General features: G+C 30.8%; 1 protein-coding gene across 1 annotated transcript in view; it reads left to right on the forward strand.

The window, feature by feature from the left end:
* Positions 1 to 10,106, forward strand: part of dve (SATB1_N and homeodomain domain-containing protein dve) — a 77,439-nt gene extending 67,333 nt beyond the window's left edge. The window contains exons 3-6 of the mRNA XM_070645201.1: positions 2,555 to 2,764; positions 2,985 to 3,214; positions 8,045 to 9,465; positions 9,535 to 10,106. Of these exons, the coding sequence (XP_070501302.1) occupies positions 2,555 to 2,764; positions 2,985 to 3,214; positions 8,045 to 9,465; positions 9,535 to 9,685 (2,012 nt within the window). The 3' untranslated portion in view covers positions 9,686 to 10,106. The remainder of the gene's footprint in view (positions 1 to 2,554; positions 2,765 to 2,984; positions 3,215 to 8,044; positions 9,466 to 9,534) is intronic.
* The last annotated feature ends 7,270 nt before the right edge of the window (positions 10,107 to 17,376 follow it).

Below are 17,376 nucleotides of genomic sequence, written 5' to 3' on the forward strand. Positions count from 1 at the left end.
TGATGCCCTTAATATTAGACATCATAAGAGGAACAGTCCCCAAAAAATAAGATAAAATCCTTTCTTTTAATTTTAATAAATCGAAAAGCTAGTTTAGTCCTCTGACCATTGTTTCTATCTCCCACACCCCGCAAAAATCCCTTTCAGTTTCTAAAAATTTCAAATCTTATGTCCTTTTTGTCGGAAAAGCCATTGGAATGAGAAGAAATTTTTCATCTGCATTTATACCAGTTCCTCTATCGGAACTTTTGTGCACAAAAACACTTTTCATAACACACAATTAAGAATAGTTTGTGATGGATTTGCATAAATTTCAATTTCTTTTTTTGTGTGTTTTTATTTAAATTTTTGCTGTGAACGGACACAAACGACGAAGATGATGAGTTGAGGGGATGAAGGAAAAAAAGAAAGTTTTGTTTCTTGTTTCGGAAAAACTTATGGAAACATTCTGTTATCAATATTATTAGGTCTTAAGGATTTTCATCTCTTTTCGGACGTTTAACCCCTTTTTCATGACTAAATAACTAACTAACTTCAAGACAGGACTTGTCTTGTCTCGTCTTTTTCTACTTCTTTCAAATCCTGACTTAGTTATGTAAATGATTTTATTTTCTTTTTGAGGGATGTAGAGATGGGCAGGTAGGAGTGGAGTATTTTGGATGGGGAATTTGAGTTTTATGGTTTTACCAAGTTTGGACGTAAGGGACTAGAAGTAGAAGCGACAAGAAATGAAACTGAAGGTTAAAATATTAAAGCTCGAAGTTTGAGACTTGAATTTTGTATGGAAAAGTTAAATCGACTTCATATCAAATTTGAGTCAACTCTGAGCTCCGGGTAATATTCATAACTTGTTATCACTTGAATAGCACAAGTCGATCATTTGATTCCAAAACCGGAAATAGGTTAGCGTAATTCTGGATGGATCGAAATCGAATCCGACACAAATTTAGAGCAACGTTGGCAAGAGGTTGGATTTTTGATAGATCAACCGATTTGTGCAATTCGGGTCAACTCATTATCAACAATCATGTTTTCTAGCAATCTCAGATTGTGATCATGTGATCGAAAACCGAGTTGACATTGGTTCTAGCCTTAAGTATCAAAATTATAATTCAAAAGCATTTAAATAGCGTTAATTCGATCAAGAACATAGGAATTTTGTAGATAGTATTAGATGGTACAACAGATCATCGATCACATGCTCTATTTACTTACTTACTTACTTACTTCGCTGGCCGTACAGATCAAGTGTGATCCATGGCTTCCCTCAGTCGGTTCCTGAAGCTGGCTCTATCGCTGGCTACCGCTTGCTAATTACCAATGCTCTAACAATCACATTATCATATTTTATGCTTTAAGCATCCAAAAGAATTCCATCTTTTGCCCATCTCCCAACAAACTCATTTATTTATGTAAAGTTATGAAAAATATCTACAAAATTGTTATAGTTTTTAACTCAACAATTTGGTCAGCAATCTTCGTTGAGCACTTTTACCGAAAAAGAGTGTGGAAAAGAAAGGGAAAAGGTTAAAATATTCAGAAGAGTAAAATTATTATGCGAAAAAATACTTTTTTCTTCATCCTCTCAACAAGCCAAAAACTAAATAATATGTAGATATAGAAAGAGTATGGAACATAATAACAATAAGAGATTTCACAAGAAGAAATTTAACAATTTTATTTGAAAAATAGAAGAAGAAAAAAAAAATTGGACATTCATAGATTTCCATTCCATAAGTAAAAGAGCTTAAGCTAGCATAAGCCCGATATGTTTTACAATCTGCTTGCTTTTTTCCTTTTCATGGCAAGGATAAAAAAGTTTTTTTTCATATGTATTTCAACATATTATAAAGTTGATGAGAATGAGGAAGGAAAGTGGACAATCAAGGATTTTCTAAGTTTTTAGGGGATATGAGGATGGAGATGACTAGAAAAAAAAAATTATTATTTTATTCCTTCTGATGAAGAATTTATTAAAAGGACGTCATGGTTTTAAGAGAGAATGGACAAGAAAAAATTTTTATATTCTTATTGTAGAAGCCAAATGTTCATGCATAAAAGAGTATTATCGAGTTAACATGTAGGATTATGAAAAGGAAAATTATTAAAATTTTTTATCATAAGCTTGAGAATTGGAACTGAATGAATGCATGATGTGTGGATGTTTGTGATTGTTGGAATGTAAATAACCGAGTGACATACGATAGAGATGTTTAGTTACAGTTGGATCAGGAAAAGTCTAGGAAAATTCACTCAATTTAAATGTAACTAAGATGTGAACTTTTGCAAACATTTATTAAATTTTGCTATTCAGCATTAGCAACAGCATATTATGTAGACAAATTATGTCTATCGATTGTAAATACAGAAAGAAATTGGCGGTTGTCATGGCTGATAAATCATTGATCAGATATTAATTTATCTAATTAGATTCGCTTCTAATAAGTACGCTTATCGTATGTCACTCGGTACCTAAAACTCTCATACCTAACATGCAACAATTTAACACAAAACAATCCTCATAATTCCTTTCTTCTTTTTTCTATTTTTACAGCAAAATCATTGCCACTACATTGTGTCGTTGAATCAGTGCCATCACTACAGGCATCATTCCAAGTGGATGCACGCAGTCCATGGAGACGACGACCAAATATTGAGATGGATAGTTACATTATAATTCCAGCAACAACACCTTTTTGTGATATTGTGACCATCGCATTACAACGACTTGGATATTCGTCTGACATTTCAAATACAGCTAAAGGTTAGTTTGTCATGCTTATTATTAATATTTGTTATTTGACTGGCTACTGGTTGACTGTTTCATCCCACCGTAGCAAATGGCGACACAGAGCGACAATCCGGCAATATACAAAAGTATCTTAAGACTTAATCAGATTAACTCAATCACATATAAATTGCATCATATTTATGTATGAAAATCCTCACATTCATTTCTTTTCTTTTTTATTTCATCTGTATAGGAGCAATAATAATCAAAAACTGGAAGCCACTTCCACTCGATAAAATCACCGACAACACATTAATATCAGTCAGTGAGATACTTGGCGAATTAACATCGAGTGTGACATTAAAAATTACAATAATACGTACAAAACCCACACAGCTGGCTGAAATAAAAGACAAACTGTTGAAATTGTTGATCCTACAATCCCACACTGTATTGCGATCGAGTGGATGTCCATTAGATGAGGTAAGCACATACACATTGTTCGTAAAAAAAAGAATAATAATGTCGGGAGTAGATACAGCGGTAGTTATACAAATGGAAATGAAAATCTGCTTTCATGAGAATTTCCATAAATCACACAAAAATCTCTGTCCCCAAAAAAAAGAAATGAAAATTCTTTGCGGGAGGTGTTTGTAAATGATGTTCAAGTTTATGAGGTTGAGGGGGGTTTGGGGGTCTGTACTTACTTGGCTGGACGTACAGATCAATTGTGATCCATGGCATCTCATAGATGTACCCTAAAACTAGGTCTATTGCTGGCTACGGCTTGCCAATTCCCGATTCCAAGTGCAATACTGTCTCGATAGACTGTTGAGCTCTATACCTAATATAAAATAGAATTTTGAGGCTAAAGAACGCCAAATAATTCTGAAAAATCCCAATTTAATTGCCCTCACTTCCGAATGACTCAACAGTCATAGGAAAAAGTAAGTAAGTAACAAAGGCTAAAGAGATTTTTAAGAGAAAAAAAATTCTTTATGCTTAAATAAATAGCTTGTAACTGTGAGGGATAGCTTCGCATAAATTTTCCTCTTCTTAATGCCACAGCACTTGCTATGTTGAGCTCTGATTCCATTTAATTAAACCCAAAAGAATTTCTTACTTAAAAGAAAGTAAAGACTTTCTTGGTGACATGGAAAATGGCAGAGATTTGTTGTTTATGTTAAATCTATTTTTATTAGGGACGAATTTAAAAATTACGAAAAAGTTAAAATGGAATTACAATTTTTTTCGTTAATCTTCATGACAGAAATGGAAAAAGGAATGAATTTTTTTGTTAGAATTTTAATGAAGGAAATTTTATGATGATTTTTAATCCTCGATTTGTGTTTGATATCTGAGACTCGCGAGATATTTTGGATATTTTAAATGCGCGGGGAAAATTTATTGTTAGAATTTTTTGGGAATGTTTCGGTGAGGGTTAAATTTGAGGGTAATTTTGGAATTTTAATTGGATGTCTTTTGAGATTTTGAAGCCACATAAATGTTAAAGAGTATCGAGGTCCTCTAATATTGTGATTGTTACTGTAAACTACAAGAAAATGACGGAAAATCCGACGACAGGCCAGTATATCGCTGATTACGGGCTAGATTTAGTGACATACGGCTTCAAGCTATCCTAATGCCGGTCTAAGTCTGATTTTCCACTTTTGCTACACTTTGTGCATTCCGGGATCTTAGAATATTGCTTAAAAGTGCCAATTCAAAATGACAATCTGCCTACATTAGAAAATACACTCAATTAAATTGCCAAATTTCAATTTATTCTCAAAAAATCACAAAACTCTCTCAAAATGGACCTTAAAAATTAACAAATTCTCCTCAACAATCACAAAATCTCCAGCATCAACTCAAAATCTCTAAACAAAGAAATTCAATCCCAAAAAAATTTCAATTTTCAACATAATATTTTGTTATAATTTTAAATACACAACAAAGAAAAAAAGAACTGTAAAGTGATTCAGAATAATGAAAGGAGATTGGCCGATGCCGAAGAAAAGGAGATTTATTTATCATAATTAATTCATTCAATGTCTCACTCACTCACATCCATAGTTCTTGAAACATAATAATAATAATGATAATAAAGAAGTCTCTTTGAATATGTTCGTCATTATTAGCATTAAATTAATCCATAATCATTAACATATTTTCTTCTTTCCATCTTGGTCGTGACTATCGTTCCATCTAAAAACTGATGATTTTATGTAGATTTTCATCCTCAAAAAGAGAGAGTCTCCATCTTTAGCTTGTAAAATCACATCGGGGAGGGCTTTATGGAATTGGAAACATTTTAAAATTGTACAACAATAGACTAAGAGACACGATGGATGATGAGAGTGTCTTATACGTTTGATGGCATTAATGATAATTATAGTTGAAAGCTTCTTCAATCTCTAAAGTCTTAAATATTCTTATTAATAATTTCTTTGTAAAATTCTTTTTTATTTTTCGTGTGTCGCTAAGCTATAATCTTACTACATGACTTCTTTGCCATTGAAAATATAATCAATTGAGACGCACACATACAGTTGTGATGCTTAATGTAGGAAGATATTGCTAAACAAACATGTTTGTCGTTTGATAAATCTTGATTAATATATTGAGACACAATATCAGATCAATTTAAACGATTTAAATTATTTCTCTTGCTTTTGATTCTTCTTATTTACTTAGTTTCATTTAATTCAATGCGATCAGTATCGTAAAAGATGAATTTTTGGGAGTTTTAGAATTTTCTTGGAATGTTTCTTAGTTTTTTGAGTTTAGAAGCTAGTTTGTGATTACACTGAGCTATTTTGAGTAAATCTTATTCTTAAATGTTGATAAATTAAGGGTTCTTAGGGGGTCTAGACGTTCTTAGGGGGTCTTAAGTCTAGACTCTCTTAAGAGTAGCTTACGAACTAGCAAGTGGCCAAGAACTAGTTAAACGAAGAACTAGGCAATGGCAAGCTAATGTTTAGTTGATGTCTAGTTCTAGCGTATTTTTGTCCATTCAGGAACCATTTTGCAGCAAATAACAAAGAAATTTTGATAACAAACCACGAACAAATTAATAAAAACTAAGTTTAAAATCATGCGAATTTGAAGTAGGAACTAGAATCTAATAATAAGTAACTAGTAAGCCAAAACCCAGCAACAATCTCAATTGAACATAAAAATCCAAAATTGAGTCTAAATTTGCCAATTCTACCCGATCTATGCAAACTGATAAAACTCCAAAATCCCACACCATGTCATCCCTTACAACGTCCCACTTCCTAGTAAATTAATCATCAATATCATATCAATATTAAAAAACCCACAATTCAAACAATCCAAGTGCGATAAATCGCTCGATTCAAACAAACAGCGATCACAATCAATGAGACATAATACTTCAATTAATTGAAACTTTCCATGATACTCATCGGACTAAGACAGTCGCGCAAGCTCAATTTACATTTGTACTTCTGACGAAGTCACTGCATAATCGATAAATTAATAAAATAAATATTTAATAGAGATTGATACTCAAGTGCTATGTGTGTGTATGTCGGGCATGAAATAAAAAAAAGAGAGAAAAAAATAATAAAAAAAGTAAAAAACAACCTCAAGCGATTGAAAAGAATGTGAAGAGGTGGATTTTTTTTATGTCAATTTAATTGAAATTAATTTATCTGATTTTATTTTTATGTTTGCGATAAACAAGAGATTTTTATTATTATGGATGTAGTGGTTTTTGTGGAGATGTTATTTATTGGAAATTGAAAAATTGTTTGAAGATGTTGTGAGATATGATTGGGAGACCCAAGCCGTGAAATGCTGGAAATTTGAGTTTTTGTCATGATTTCAGCATTAATCAGCTGTCATTTAGTCATTAGAGCACTCTATTAGAGGCACATGACTGTAGCACTGCCCTATTGACTTCATGATCTAATTCGGGAAAACAAGTAACTGGTTTAAGGAAGATTGTGGTCAATTTTGTAAGAATTTGTCTGAATCGTGGATTTAGATACAGCAAAATGTCTCATATTGCTACTTTTACATTGCCAAACTCAGCATTTAACTCAGATTTTCCTTAAAAACAACGAATTTTCAACTAAAACTCCCCAAAAATCCAGACTTGGCAACCCAAAAATATTCTAAAGCATGCTCGATATTCAAAACTAAATCCAGTCACACAAACTAAGCCATTTTCATTTCTTATCACAATTAATATCCCCATATATGTAATAAAACAGCACTCATAGTATTATTTTTAGTCACAATCTAATAAAGCTTAAACAAACATCTTATGTAGATATTAAACAATTAAAACCCGTGATTCACTTTTATTATAGTGAAAATTTTCATATAAAATAACCCGAAAAATAATTTTTTAATAAAAAAATTAGACTTTATAAAGTCAACATACTTAATGGGGTGTGTTAGGGATTGATGTCTATTGAAGTTGGGGGTTTTTGGATGTCTTTTGGGTGTAGTTACACAAAATGCGTGCAAATTGGTACTTTAGAATGCCACAGGCATCCTACAAATTAGATTAGTACTTGATATGCTGGATGAAAGCTAATTCAGAGTCTTAGAGTTGCTAATCCACTTCTTTTGGCATTCTGAGGCTTTCTTTGTATATTTAGGGTTTAGGGATAGTAGGTAGTACCTCACTATTCCTATCCTGACTGTGGGACTTCCACTCTTCAGGCAGGGTTGTTTGGAAAGGCTTTATATCATCCTTTCAAGTAGGCATAGGCCTTGGTCACTAGAGGTGCATTTAATGGGGATAAAATCAAGAACTTGACATTTGGTCAGCCTCAAAGTCAGACTTAGACTTCATCATTACCTCCAATTTTATTGAACATCATTTAAGAACAACCCCCATTCATGAGTTCATACGAAAAGGCAATAGAAATTAAGATAAAATAGAACGAAAGCCATGTACATAAAACACAATTTTTTGTTTTCCTTTCTTTATCTTTCATGTCGAATAACCGAAAAAAGAGTTACAGTAATTAATTTATTTTGTACTTAGAACTGATGAAATTTTTAAAGCATTCTCGTGTACAACATGTTGTTGGCCTCATAAATATTTTTTTTTTTTTGTTTTCATGACACAAAAAAATATATAATTTTGTCGTTATCTTTTGTTATCTCTAACATAATCAACGAACCTACTTAATACATTGTCTTACTATATTTTCATCTTAATTGCAACACATTTTCTAGCTTATCAGCTCATCATCGTCATTATCATGAGATTTAAGAAGATGAAGAAATTTATTTTAATATTTATTTTCCTTCTTTATTACTTCACAGATTACATTATCACAGATATGCCGCAGTCCATTGCAAAATAATTTTCCATTTCCTGAGATATCCGATGAGATTCGAAGGAAATTTGATCAATGGTGGGCAAGTCAATTGACACCGCAGGCTAATCCAATTGCACATAAAATTTTGCCATTTATAAATCCACAATCAGCTGAATTGGACTTTGCAGCACCAAATTTACACAATTTACAGCAATCAAGAGAATCATTGATTGAAAATCATCATCCAACTCATCCCGGTATGATGGTACATCCAGCATTACAAACCGTACATTCACAATATCCAAATCAAAAGACAAGAATGCGAACGAGTTTTGATCCAGAAATGGAATTACCAAAATTACAACGTTGGTTTCAAGAGAATCCACATCCGTCACGTCAACAAATTCAAGCATATGTTGTACAATTAAATTCACTTGAGTCACGACGCGGTCGTAAGCCACTTGATGTCAATAATGTTGTTTATTGGTTTAAAAATGCCCGTGCAGCACAAAAGCGAGCTGAAAATCGTGGTAGTGTTCATAATTTGAGTAATGGCTATAATACACCAACTGGCTTAATGATGCCACAACATCCAGATTACATGAAAAGTTCGCCAAGTGCACCATCCGAAGATATTGATAATATATCACAACATTCCGATGATATGGATGATGATGATCGTCCAATGTCACCACAACTTCCATTACAATTGACCGTACATGAGAGACATCGTTCGTCCTCATCACCGCCACATATTGAATGTGAAACGAGAATTAAATTAGAGGATGAAAAGACAATGAGTCCATTGAGGAAGGCAAATAGTGGCGATGAGGATGAGACAAAACACAGTAACAGCAATCGTATGGAAATTAGTGGTGTTGTTGGTGGTAAAATGTCCGATGACAATGGAAATGAAAATGTTCAAAATTTTAGCAATAAAACGAGCAGCAACAACAACAATGATGATTCTGTAAAATCAAATAATTCAATTGATCATAGTTCAAATTCACCGCAACCACGTTCACCGTCACCATCGGAAGATTTGGATATTGATGACCCGGAAATGTCACAAATGGACGAATATCGTTCACCATCGCCATTGGACTCAAAACGTGATTTATTGTTGCCAATGATGAATCCAAATTCTATGTTTTCAGCACATTCAATTATGTACATGAGTCATTACATTCCAGCTATGCAAAATGCCCACCAATCAATGCATGGACAAAGTCCATCATTGAATGCATCAGGCTTAAATTTATCAAATTCATTCAACAGCAGCGATGAGAGACGTAAACGTAATAGAACCTTTATTGATCCCGTAACGGAAGTTCCCAAATTGGAACAATGGTTCTCGATGAATACACATCCATCACATAATTTGATTTTAAAATATACGGAAGATTTAAACCGGATGCCATATAGGTAAGGACATAAATTTTTGTTAAATTGATTAATTATTGTTCATTAATTGAGTGACTGTCTATTCAACAGGCAAAAGTTTCCACGTCTCGAGAGTAAAAATGTGCAATTTTGGTTCAAAAATCGTCGTGCAAAGTGTAAACGCTTAAAAATGTCCCTTTATGATTCACCATCGCAATTGTCCGGTCTTAATCCATTCCATAGTAGTTCGGATCGTGAATAATATTTAATGAACAATTTCAATCAATTTTATCAGCCTAAACAGAAGTATGGAGGTGAGACACCATGAAACGATGATGATTTTACTTCCGGCATGCAATATGATATGACAGCTAGACACCAATAGAGGCATGCATTGATAAAATAATAAATTGATTGAAATTTTATTGTTTTTAATTGTTCAATTCTTTTTTATACGTATTAAAAGTAATTACTATGACTACTACACAGTTCATTGTGGGTGATTTAGGTTATTAAGATGTTCACGCTGATTTCTTACTTTTTTTAAAGTTTTTAGTTTTTGACACACCTCAGTTGACTTTTATTTAATAGATTTTTTCTGTTTTTCCTTTTTTATCACGTTGAGTTTTATAGTTTCTTTGAGTTAAAGTTGATGAAAAACTCTAAATCACAAATAAGTTTATATGAAGATTTTCTGTTTTAAATTGAATGTGTTGCAATTTTTGAATTATTTTAAAAAATTGTAAATTTCAGATAAAGTTAAAAAAAACTTTTTCAATTCTTTTGAATTTTTAAAAATTTTAGAAATTGAAATTGAAATGTTTTAAAAATTGAATTTTGATGTTTTTAAATTTTGAAAAACTTAATTTTAAATTATTAGAAATTTAGCTCTAAATGTTTTGAACACTAAATTCTAAAATTCTCAAAATTAAGATTTCTAAATTTTCAAAAATTTAGAGCCAAAGCTTTTAGAATTTAACTTCAAATGTTTGAAAATTGATATTGAAATATATTATTTTAATAGTTGGATAAGAATTTTAAAATTTAGAATTTCAATTTTCATAATTCATATTCAAATTTTAAAAAATCGAATTCTTTAAATTTTTAAAATTTCTCAAAATTAAAATTCGAAAAATTTAAGTTTTAAAATTTTTCAAAATTAATATTTAAATCGAAATTTAAAATTAAAATTAAAATTTAAAGTTCAAAATTCAAAATTATTAAATTTTCAAACTTTGAAAAAATATTGAAAATTTATTTGAAATTTACAAATTTTTAAGAAATTTCAAATCGTAACACATTTAAAGTTTTATTCTTTAAATTAAAAAATTATTCATCACAAAAAAATGCAAATGCAAAAATTGTAAAATACACATTTTAAGCAGATTTACTTCGCCATTAGTTAAGTTTTGATGGACATAGAAATTTGTGATTTAAATTTAAAGTTTAAAAAAATTTCTAAAATTTTGAGGTTTTTATTACAAAATTTAAATCGACAATTTTCTCGTCCAAAAAAAAAATGCAAATTTTGTAAATAAAAAATACATTTGCCCACCTTAAATTTAATAAATTAATATTACAAAAATGAAAAAATTTAAAATGAGCACTCCACAATAAATAAAATTAATTAAGAGATAAAAAAAAAAAACATTTCAAAAAAATTTCAAATTCACAAAAAAAAAAATGTTCTGGTCATGTAAACATAAATTAATTAATTATATTAGTTGAAATGCATATCGAATAATTCAAAAAAAAATTAATAATAATTATCAATAAATGAATTAGAATTGATATTTTATTCCTTAATTATAAATAAATAAAAAAAACTTAGATGTAGACATCGAAAAAAATTATGATAAAAAGTAATTAAAGAGAACACAACAGACACTTATTCCTTTTTAGGAGCGATAGAGTAGAACGAGTAACTCCACTTTTTGCTCAATTTTAAGAGAATCAGAAACAAAAAATAAAAAAATATTTAAATGCTTAAAAAAAATCTACTTTTTAATTAAATTAAAAGAAAATTTATAGCGATGATGTTTCATGCCAAAGATTTTTCTGCAATGAAGAACTTTACTAAACAAAAAGAGTGAAAGAAGAAAAGTTGATGAGAATAATTTAAGATGTAGTCATGTGTGGAAATTTTAGTGATGAAAATTTTGTGAAAAATTGAATTTAAATTTTATTAAAATTTAGTTTTTAATTTGGAATTGATGATTTAAATACAAGCTTTAATCTAATAATTATTGAAGGATTAACAAACTATAATCTGAGATATGCTTAAACAAGTTTTATGGATTAATTCAGCTTAGTGGGAATAACCGTAAAGCAAAAGCATATGGCATAAAAATGACTGAAAATTCGGATAGCTTCAGGCCATTTTGACTCAGGCTCCAAACCAGATTTAATGAAATTCGGGCTCAGGCTAGTGTCACGGTAGAAATTTAGGGCAGCTCCAAGATCAGACACTTCCTTGAAAATCGCAAAACAATCAAATTGTGATTTTCACCAAATTGCAAAAATTGTCAAATTTACGATTTTTGACTCAAAGGATGTATTTGATTCTTAAGGTAGCATTTTAGCTTCATTTTTTTTAAATTTTCTTTCAAGAGCGATAGCTCTCAAATGCTAAAGGCTCTTGATTGCTGTTAATGAATGAATCCATGACGTCTCCGAGGTGGAGCCTTCTTCATTTATGCCATTCAGGATCGAAACATCAATTTAAAAAATCTGCTTCAATTCAATTCAAATTAATTGAAATTGTTCCACAAGAGCTACCTTAAACGATTCTTTTTGGGAACATGTTAGAAATTCACAAATATTGATCAACAAAATTTGGTTCTTTGAGCATCCAAATTAGCTCGATTGACAAATTTTTGTAAATTTCTTCATTTTTATTTCAATTTAAATGATCAAATAGCATCGAAAAAAGCATTAAGACATCATTAAAAGTCCCTAAAATTCCTTAAATTTTCCCAAATATTTTCATCATCATTAAAATTTTCACAAGAAATCACAAAAAGGCTATAGCAAAATATGAAAAAAAAAGAATGATTAAATGTAAATTTTACAAGCAACAACTACAACAAAGGCTATATTAATTAATTAATTAATCAATTAAATTAATTTTTTTTCTTTCGATAAGTTAAAAACACTCAACAAATTTAAATAATAAAAAAAAATGCTAGAAATTTCACAATTTTTTTGTATTTCAAGAGCATCCAGCAAATATTTGTAAATCACTTAAAATGATATTCATGAAATATTTAAACAATTTAAAAAATGGATTTTGTATAAAAAAATGAGGCAAAAATTGCAGAATTGAATAAAATTTATTTGGCATATTTCTTTGATGGTATCAAATACCGAATTTTATTGGAAATTAAATGAAAGATTTTAGTGACATTTTAAAGCTATAAATATAGAATAAAAAACATAGATTTAATTCCGCTTAGTTCATCACAAGAATCAACTACAAAATATGCTATAAATTATATGAATAATTATTGATAAATTAATGAAAAAAATGAATGATAAATAATGATAGACATTTAAATATTAATTATTAAAGTAAATAAATCATAATGAATAGAACTATTAAATATTGATTAAAATTAGTGAAAGAACATTGTAAAAGCTTCATATGAAGGAACAAAAATAATAAAATGAAAAATTTCAAACATTTCAATTAAAAATTTTTGGTTTTTAATTCTTTAATAAATTTAAATTTTCAGCAGGAAACTCAAATTTCTTTGTGATTTTAAAAAATTTCAAAATTTTTTAAAGAAAAATTGACAATTTAAAACATTTGATCGATCCATATTTGGCATGTCACTCACTAAATTCATTCCAGAGCTACATAAAGGAGGAACAGGAGTCTAAATGAAGTCGATACAAATTAAATTAGATAAATTGCTTTATTAAATCGAAAAATGTATCCAAATTGCACTCCGATAGGCTCACATAAATGCCAACCAAGTGGCTGCTTTTTGACCTCCAAATGGTATTTTTAACTTGCTACTTGGATGCTGTGTGACCGCCATATAAATATGAAAAAACTTGTGCCATGACTTATTTGGTTCTGATTCAGATCCATACATGATTCGCTCGGGTCTGTAGCCAGATTTTTGACCAATTAACCAATTTGGTCTTTTCAGGGTATTACTAAAAATGAAAAATGGTAATTAAATGCTCAGAGTATGCCCTAACATTCGAAGTAACAGTATCAGAATTTATGAAAGGAAAGCAATTACGAGAATATTTTTAAATTGAATTTGTAGAAAAGGACGTTAATATCTCAAACCCTTGAAAGGATTGAGCTGATTTCAAATGTTCTCTATTCGCGGCTATGGAGTCCTCAGTCGAATTTCAATTAAATTGTGTTTTAGTCAAGTAAGCACTAAATCGCCAAAATGTAATTCTTTCAATAATTTCAAGACCATTTCTCTCAAAATCCCCAATCAAACCGTAGAAAATTTCCTAAATTCCATTTCAAATAAAACAAAAGAAAAATAATCCACACAATACACATAATCCCTATCACGAAAATCTCATAAAAAGAAAGAAAAGAATATAAAAGATTCAAATGAATGTATTTACAGATAAAAAATATCCAAAAGGGGTTAAATGCCTTACAATACTCATTTCCACCCCACAGTTAGCACTAAGAAAAAATTATTTTAATTCCTCACAAAAATTTCAAGATTTTTTAATCCTCCAGAACTGCAACATTCATCAGAATGGAACAGAAATCTTCAATTTTCTCAAAAAAATCCTTTACAGACTCATAAAAAATAAAAAAAAAATTTCTACTTCCCTTCCATTCCAACATAATCTCTCCATTTGTTTTCGCATAAAGATTTAAGATTTTGAAATGATTGCGTCTGTATCTCTCTCAATGTGTGCCTTAATACAAATTATAATGTGAAAAGTTATCAACTCATACATAAATGGCATGTAGGAAATATACATACATGACACACATGATGATGATGTTGATGATAAAAAAAAGATCTTCTTAATTTTCTTCTTTCCGGAGAGAGGATTGAGTCGAATGTGAGGGGTGGTGAAATTGCGGCAACAAGAATCACTTGAACCGCAAACAATGTGAATGAAAAAATATTTTCTTCACAATTCGTAAATAAGTCGTTGAAACATTCATGAAATAAATACTTTACATTATTTGAAGTATAAATTTTATTCTACTGAGAAGATACATCGGAAGGAAGGAATTGATGTGATGTGTGTGAGGATGGGACGCATATTGTTGTATGTGAATTGAGAATTTTTATGCTAAATTGAGTGGATCTTTATAATGATGGTTCTATTCATGTGAATAACGTAGGTATGGATGATCCTTTTTCCAACCCAGCCCTCAACCATGGCCATGTCTCTTGGTACCACATTAGTATGATAAAGGACATGTTAAACTTAAGTATTGCTTCATAATCTGGCTCAAAATAATTTAAAATCCCCGATCAGCTAGGGTATTTGCAATGGCACTGGTATATCGCCTTGTTAATGGCAAGTAGCAAAATAGCCTTGATGGCACCATAACGGCTGATTTCGAGCAATTTTCACATCGTGTCGCTCAGAATGTCTAAAGCTGTAGCAATCCTAAATGTTACACGGCATCAAAATAGCTAAAAATGTGGTTTCGAGCCACAGTGTTGTTGTACCTTGAATCTGAATTTATAATGACCGAACACTGACCTGGCGCAGGAATTCTCCATCTATACATGTCTGGGATGATACTAACCTATGTATAAACAGATTATCCTCTGAATAACATTTTTATTTGGCTGAATCATGTCCATAATCACCTTTTATGATTTATATTCATGTATATACATCGGTCCTACCACACAAATACCCAAAAATTCAAATTGACCTCTTATCCCATCCAACACTAAGACAAAGTGTCAATCATTCAAAATATCTTCCAAAATTTCCCTTAAAAACATGGCAAGAGATGTCTCCGAATTAAAATAAATACATTCTTTCTCCTCTCATCAACAATTTTTATTTCCACAACAGAGCATTGAGTTAAGCCAAATACAATAGATATATGGCAGTATCAAAAGTCGTCACACAGATTAAGAATCACATAGAATTCTCATTCCAGACAGTGATTTTCTTTTCCATTGTTAATATATCACAGAAAATCCTTACTTCATTTAAATGAATAATGACTGTAAAAAAAATTTACATTTGTTCCTTAAAAATCGCTCATCATTTTGTGTACTTCTTATTTTTTTATCGCTGTCATTATTGTTAAGGAGGTGTTTATGCCTCCATCCTTAATATATTTGTGTCGCTAAGTAAGGAAGATATTAATGACAACATCACAGCTAATGTTAATTCCCATACAAATGTCATCATTTTCACAATTTGAATTCATTTCTAGCTGCTTTCTATTCAATGAGTTTTCCTGCGTGATTTTTTTTTTGTCGTGGGTTTTTTTGTGGTTTATTTAATTTTGCAGTGGGTGGAAACCAGAGTTGGCAGGACTCAAAAGTGAGACTTATTTTAAGACGAACTCCAATGTAGGCTCAATTTTGAACTTTTGAAATCCAAAATCTCAGAAACCGGTCAATTCTGGTGAAAATCCTAACAGGCTAACTCTGGTGGAAACCTAGCTAATGATGGGCTAATTGCTGTTGAATGTCTACACAAAAGAGCACCAGGGCGTAGTAAGTAGACCAAAGTACACCTGAAAAGAAGTTGTTGATAGATACAGTGTAGCATTTGGAATTGACGGTTGGAATAGGGCAACCAGGGATAAAGCCAGCTTCAGACGCCTACCAAGAGTAGCCATGGATCACTGTTGATCTGTAAAGCTAGAGAATTAAGTGAAATTGTCCATATTTGAATGATTTTCATATAATTGTTGAATATTCAGTAAATCAGGTCTGTCTGGTTTTCAAATTGTGGTATGCATATCAAATGACTAGGTCACTATCTGTAGAATCCAATTCAAATTTGCTGCAATTTTTGGCGTCGAAATTGACTTAGAAATACAATTCCTCTGCAAACTCAAAACTTCACCTCCAAAATCAACGTCCTCTACAAAAATAACTACCAAACTCCCCAAATCACGTGCAAGTATACCATCCCTCGCATCACAAGAATTATGAGGATTTAAAATATGCGCTAAACTGAAAAAAATATTTGAAATAATAATTCATTCTATCACAAGAAAATAAATTAAAGAATCCAGTGAGTAAAAGGGAAAATTCTTAAATTTATCAAAAAGAAATCTGAACGACGACGATGGAAAAAAAAGTGATGAAGCAGAAGCGCAGCATGAAAGGTGAAAATTCCACTCACTCTTAATAAATTCATAAGAAATAACATTATAATAAAGCAGAAAAAAATAAGAAATAAGAAAGAGATGAGAGAGTGTATATGTAAGGAATTAGGGCCAATAAATCATAAAATGTTATCCTGTTAATGTAGAAAAATCTTAATACTTTTCATAATTTGCATCAGCAATGAAAGAAAGGAAAGGAATTGTATATATGTGTGTGCGCATTAAGTTACGAATGAAGGAAGGAGAATAAAAAAAAGAAATTTCATGAAACAAAATTCCCATAAATCTTAAGAGTTTATCAAGTTGAAGTCAGAAGCGCTGAAGCTAAATTGAAAAAAAAAATGCCGTAAGAATGAAATTTCCATAAGTCGTAATGCTCTTAATAAAGTCAAGATAATAATTTCATTGAAAGAGAAAGGTATGAAAGTAATTCTGGCTACATTCTCGACACACTTAAATGCGTGGCTGTGGTTATCTGATCTGGCAGGTCTAAGATAAATTGCACTTGAGAAGGCGATGATTTGGAGAGCAAAAAAAAGGCTCAACAAGTTGAAGGACGGCGAAGAGAAAGAAGGAAGAAATTATTTACAGGAAATTTAAAGTCCGTTTACACCTCGTCCATCGTTGATTCTCATCGTAAA

The sequence above is a fragment of the Chironomus tepperi genome, unplaced genomic scaffold, assembly GCF_022539635.2.
Source record: "Chironomus tepperi strain 1889 unplaced genomic scaffold, CSIRO-AGI_Ctep_v1 contig_353, whole genome shotgun sequence".
NCBI lineage: Eukaryota > Metazoa > Arthropoda > Insecta > Diptera > Chironomidae > Chironomus > Chironomus tepperi.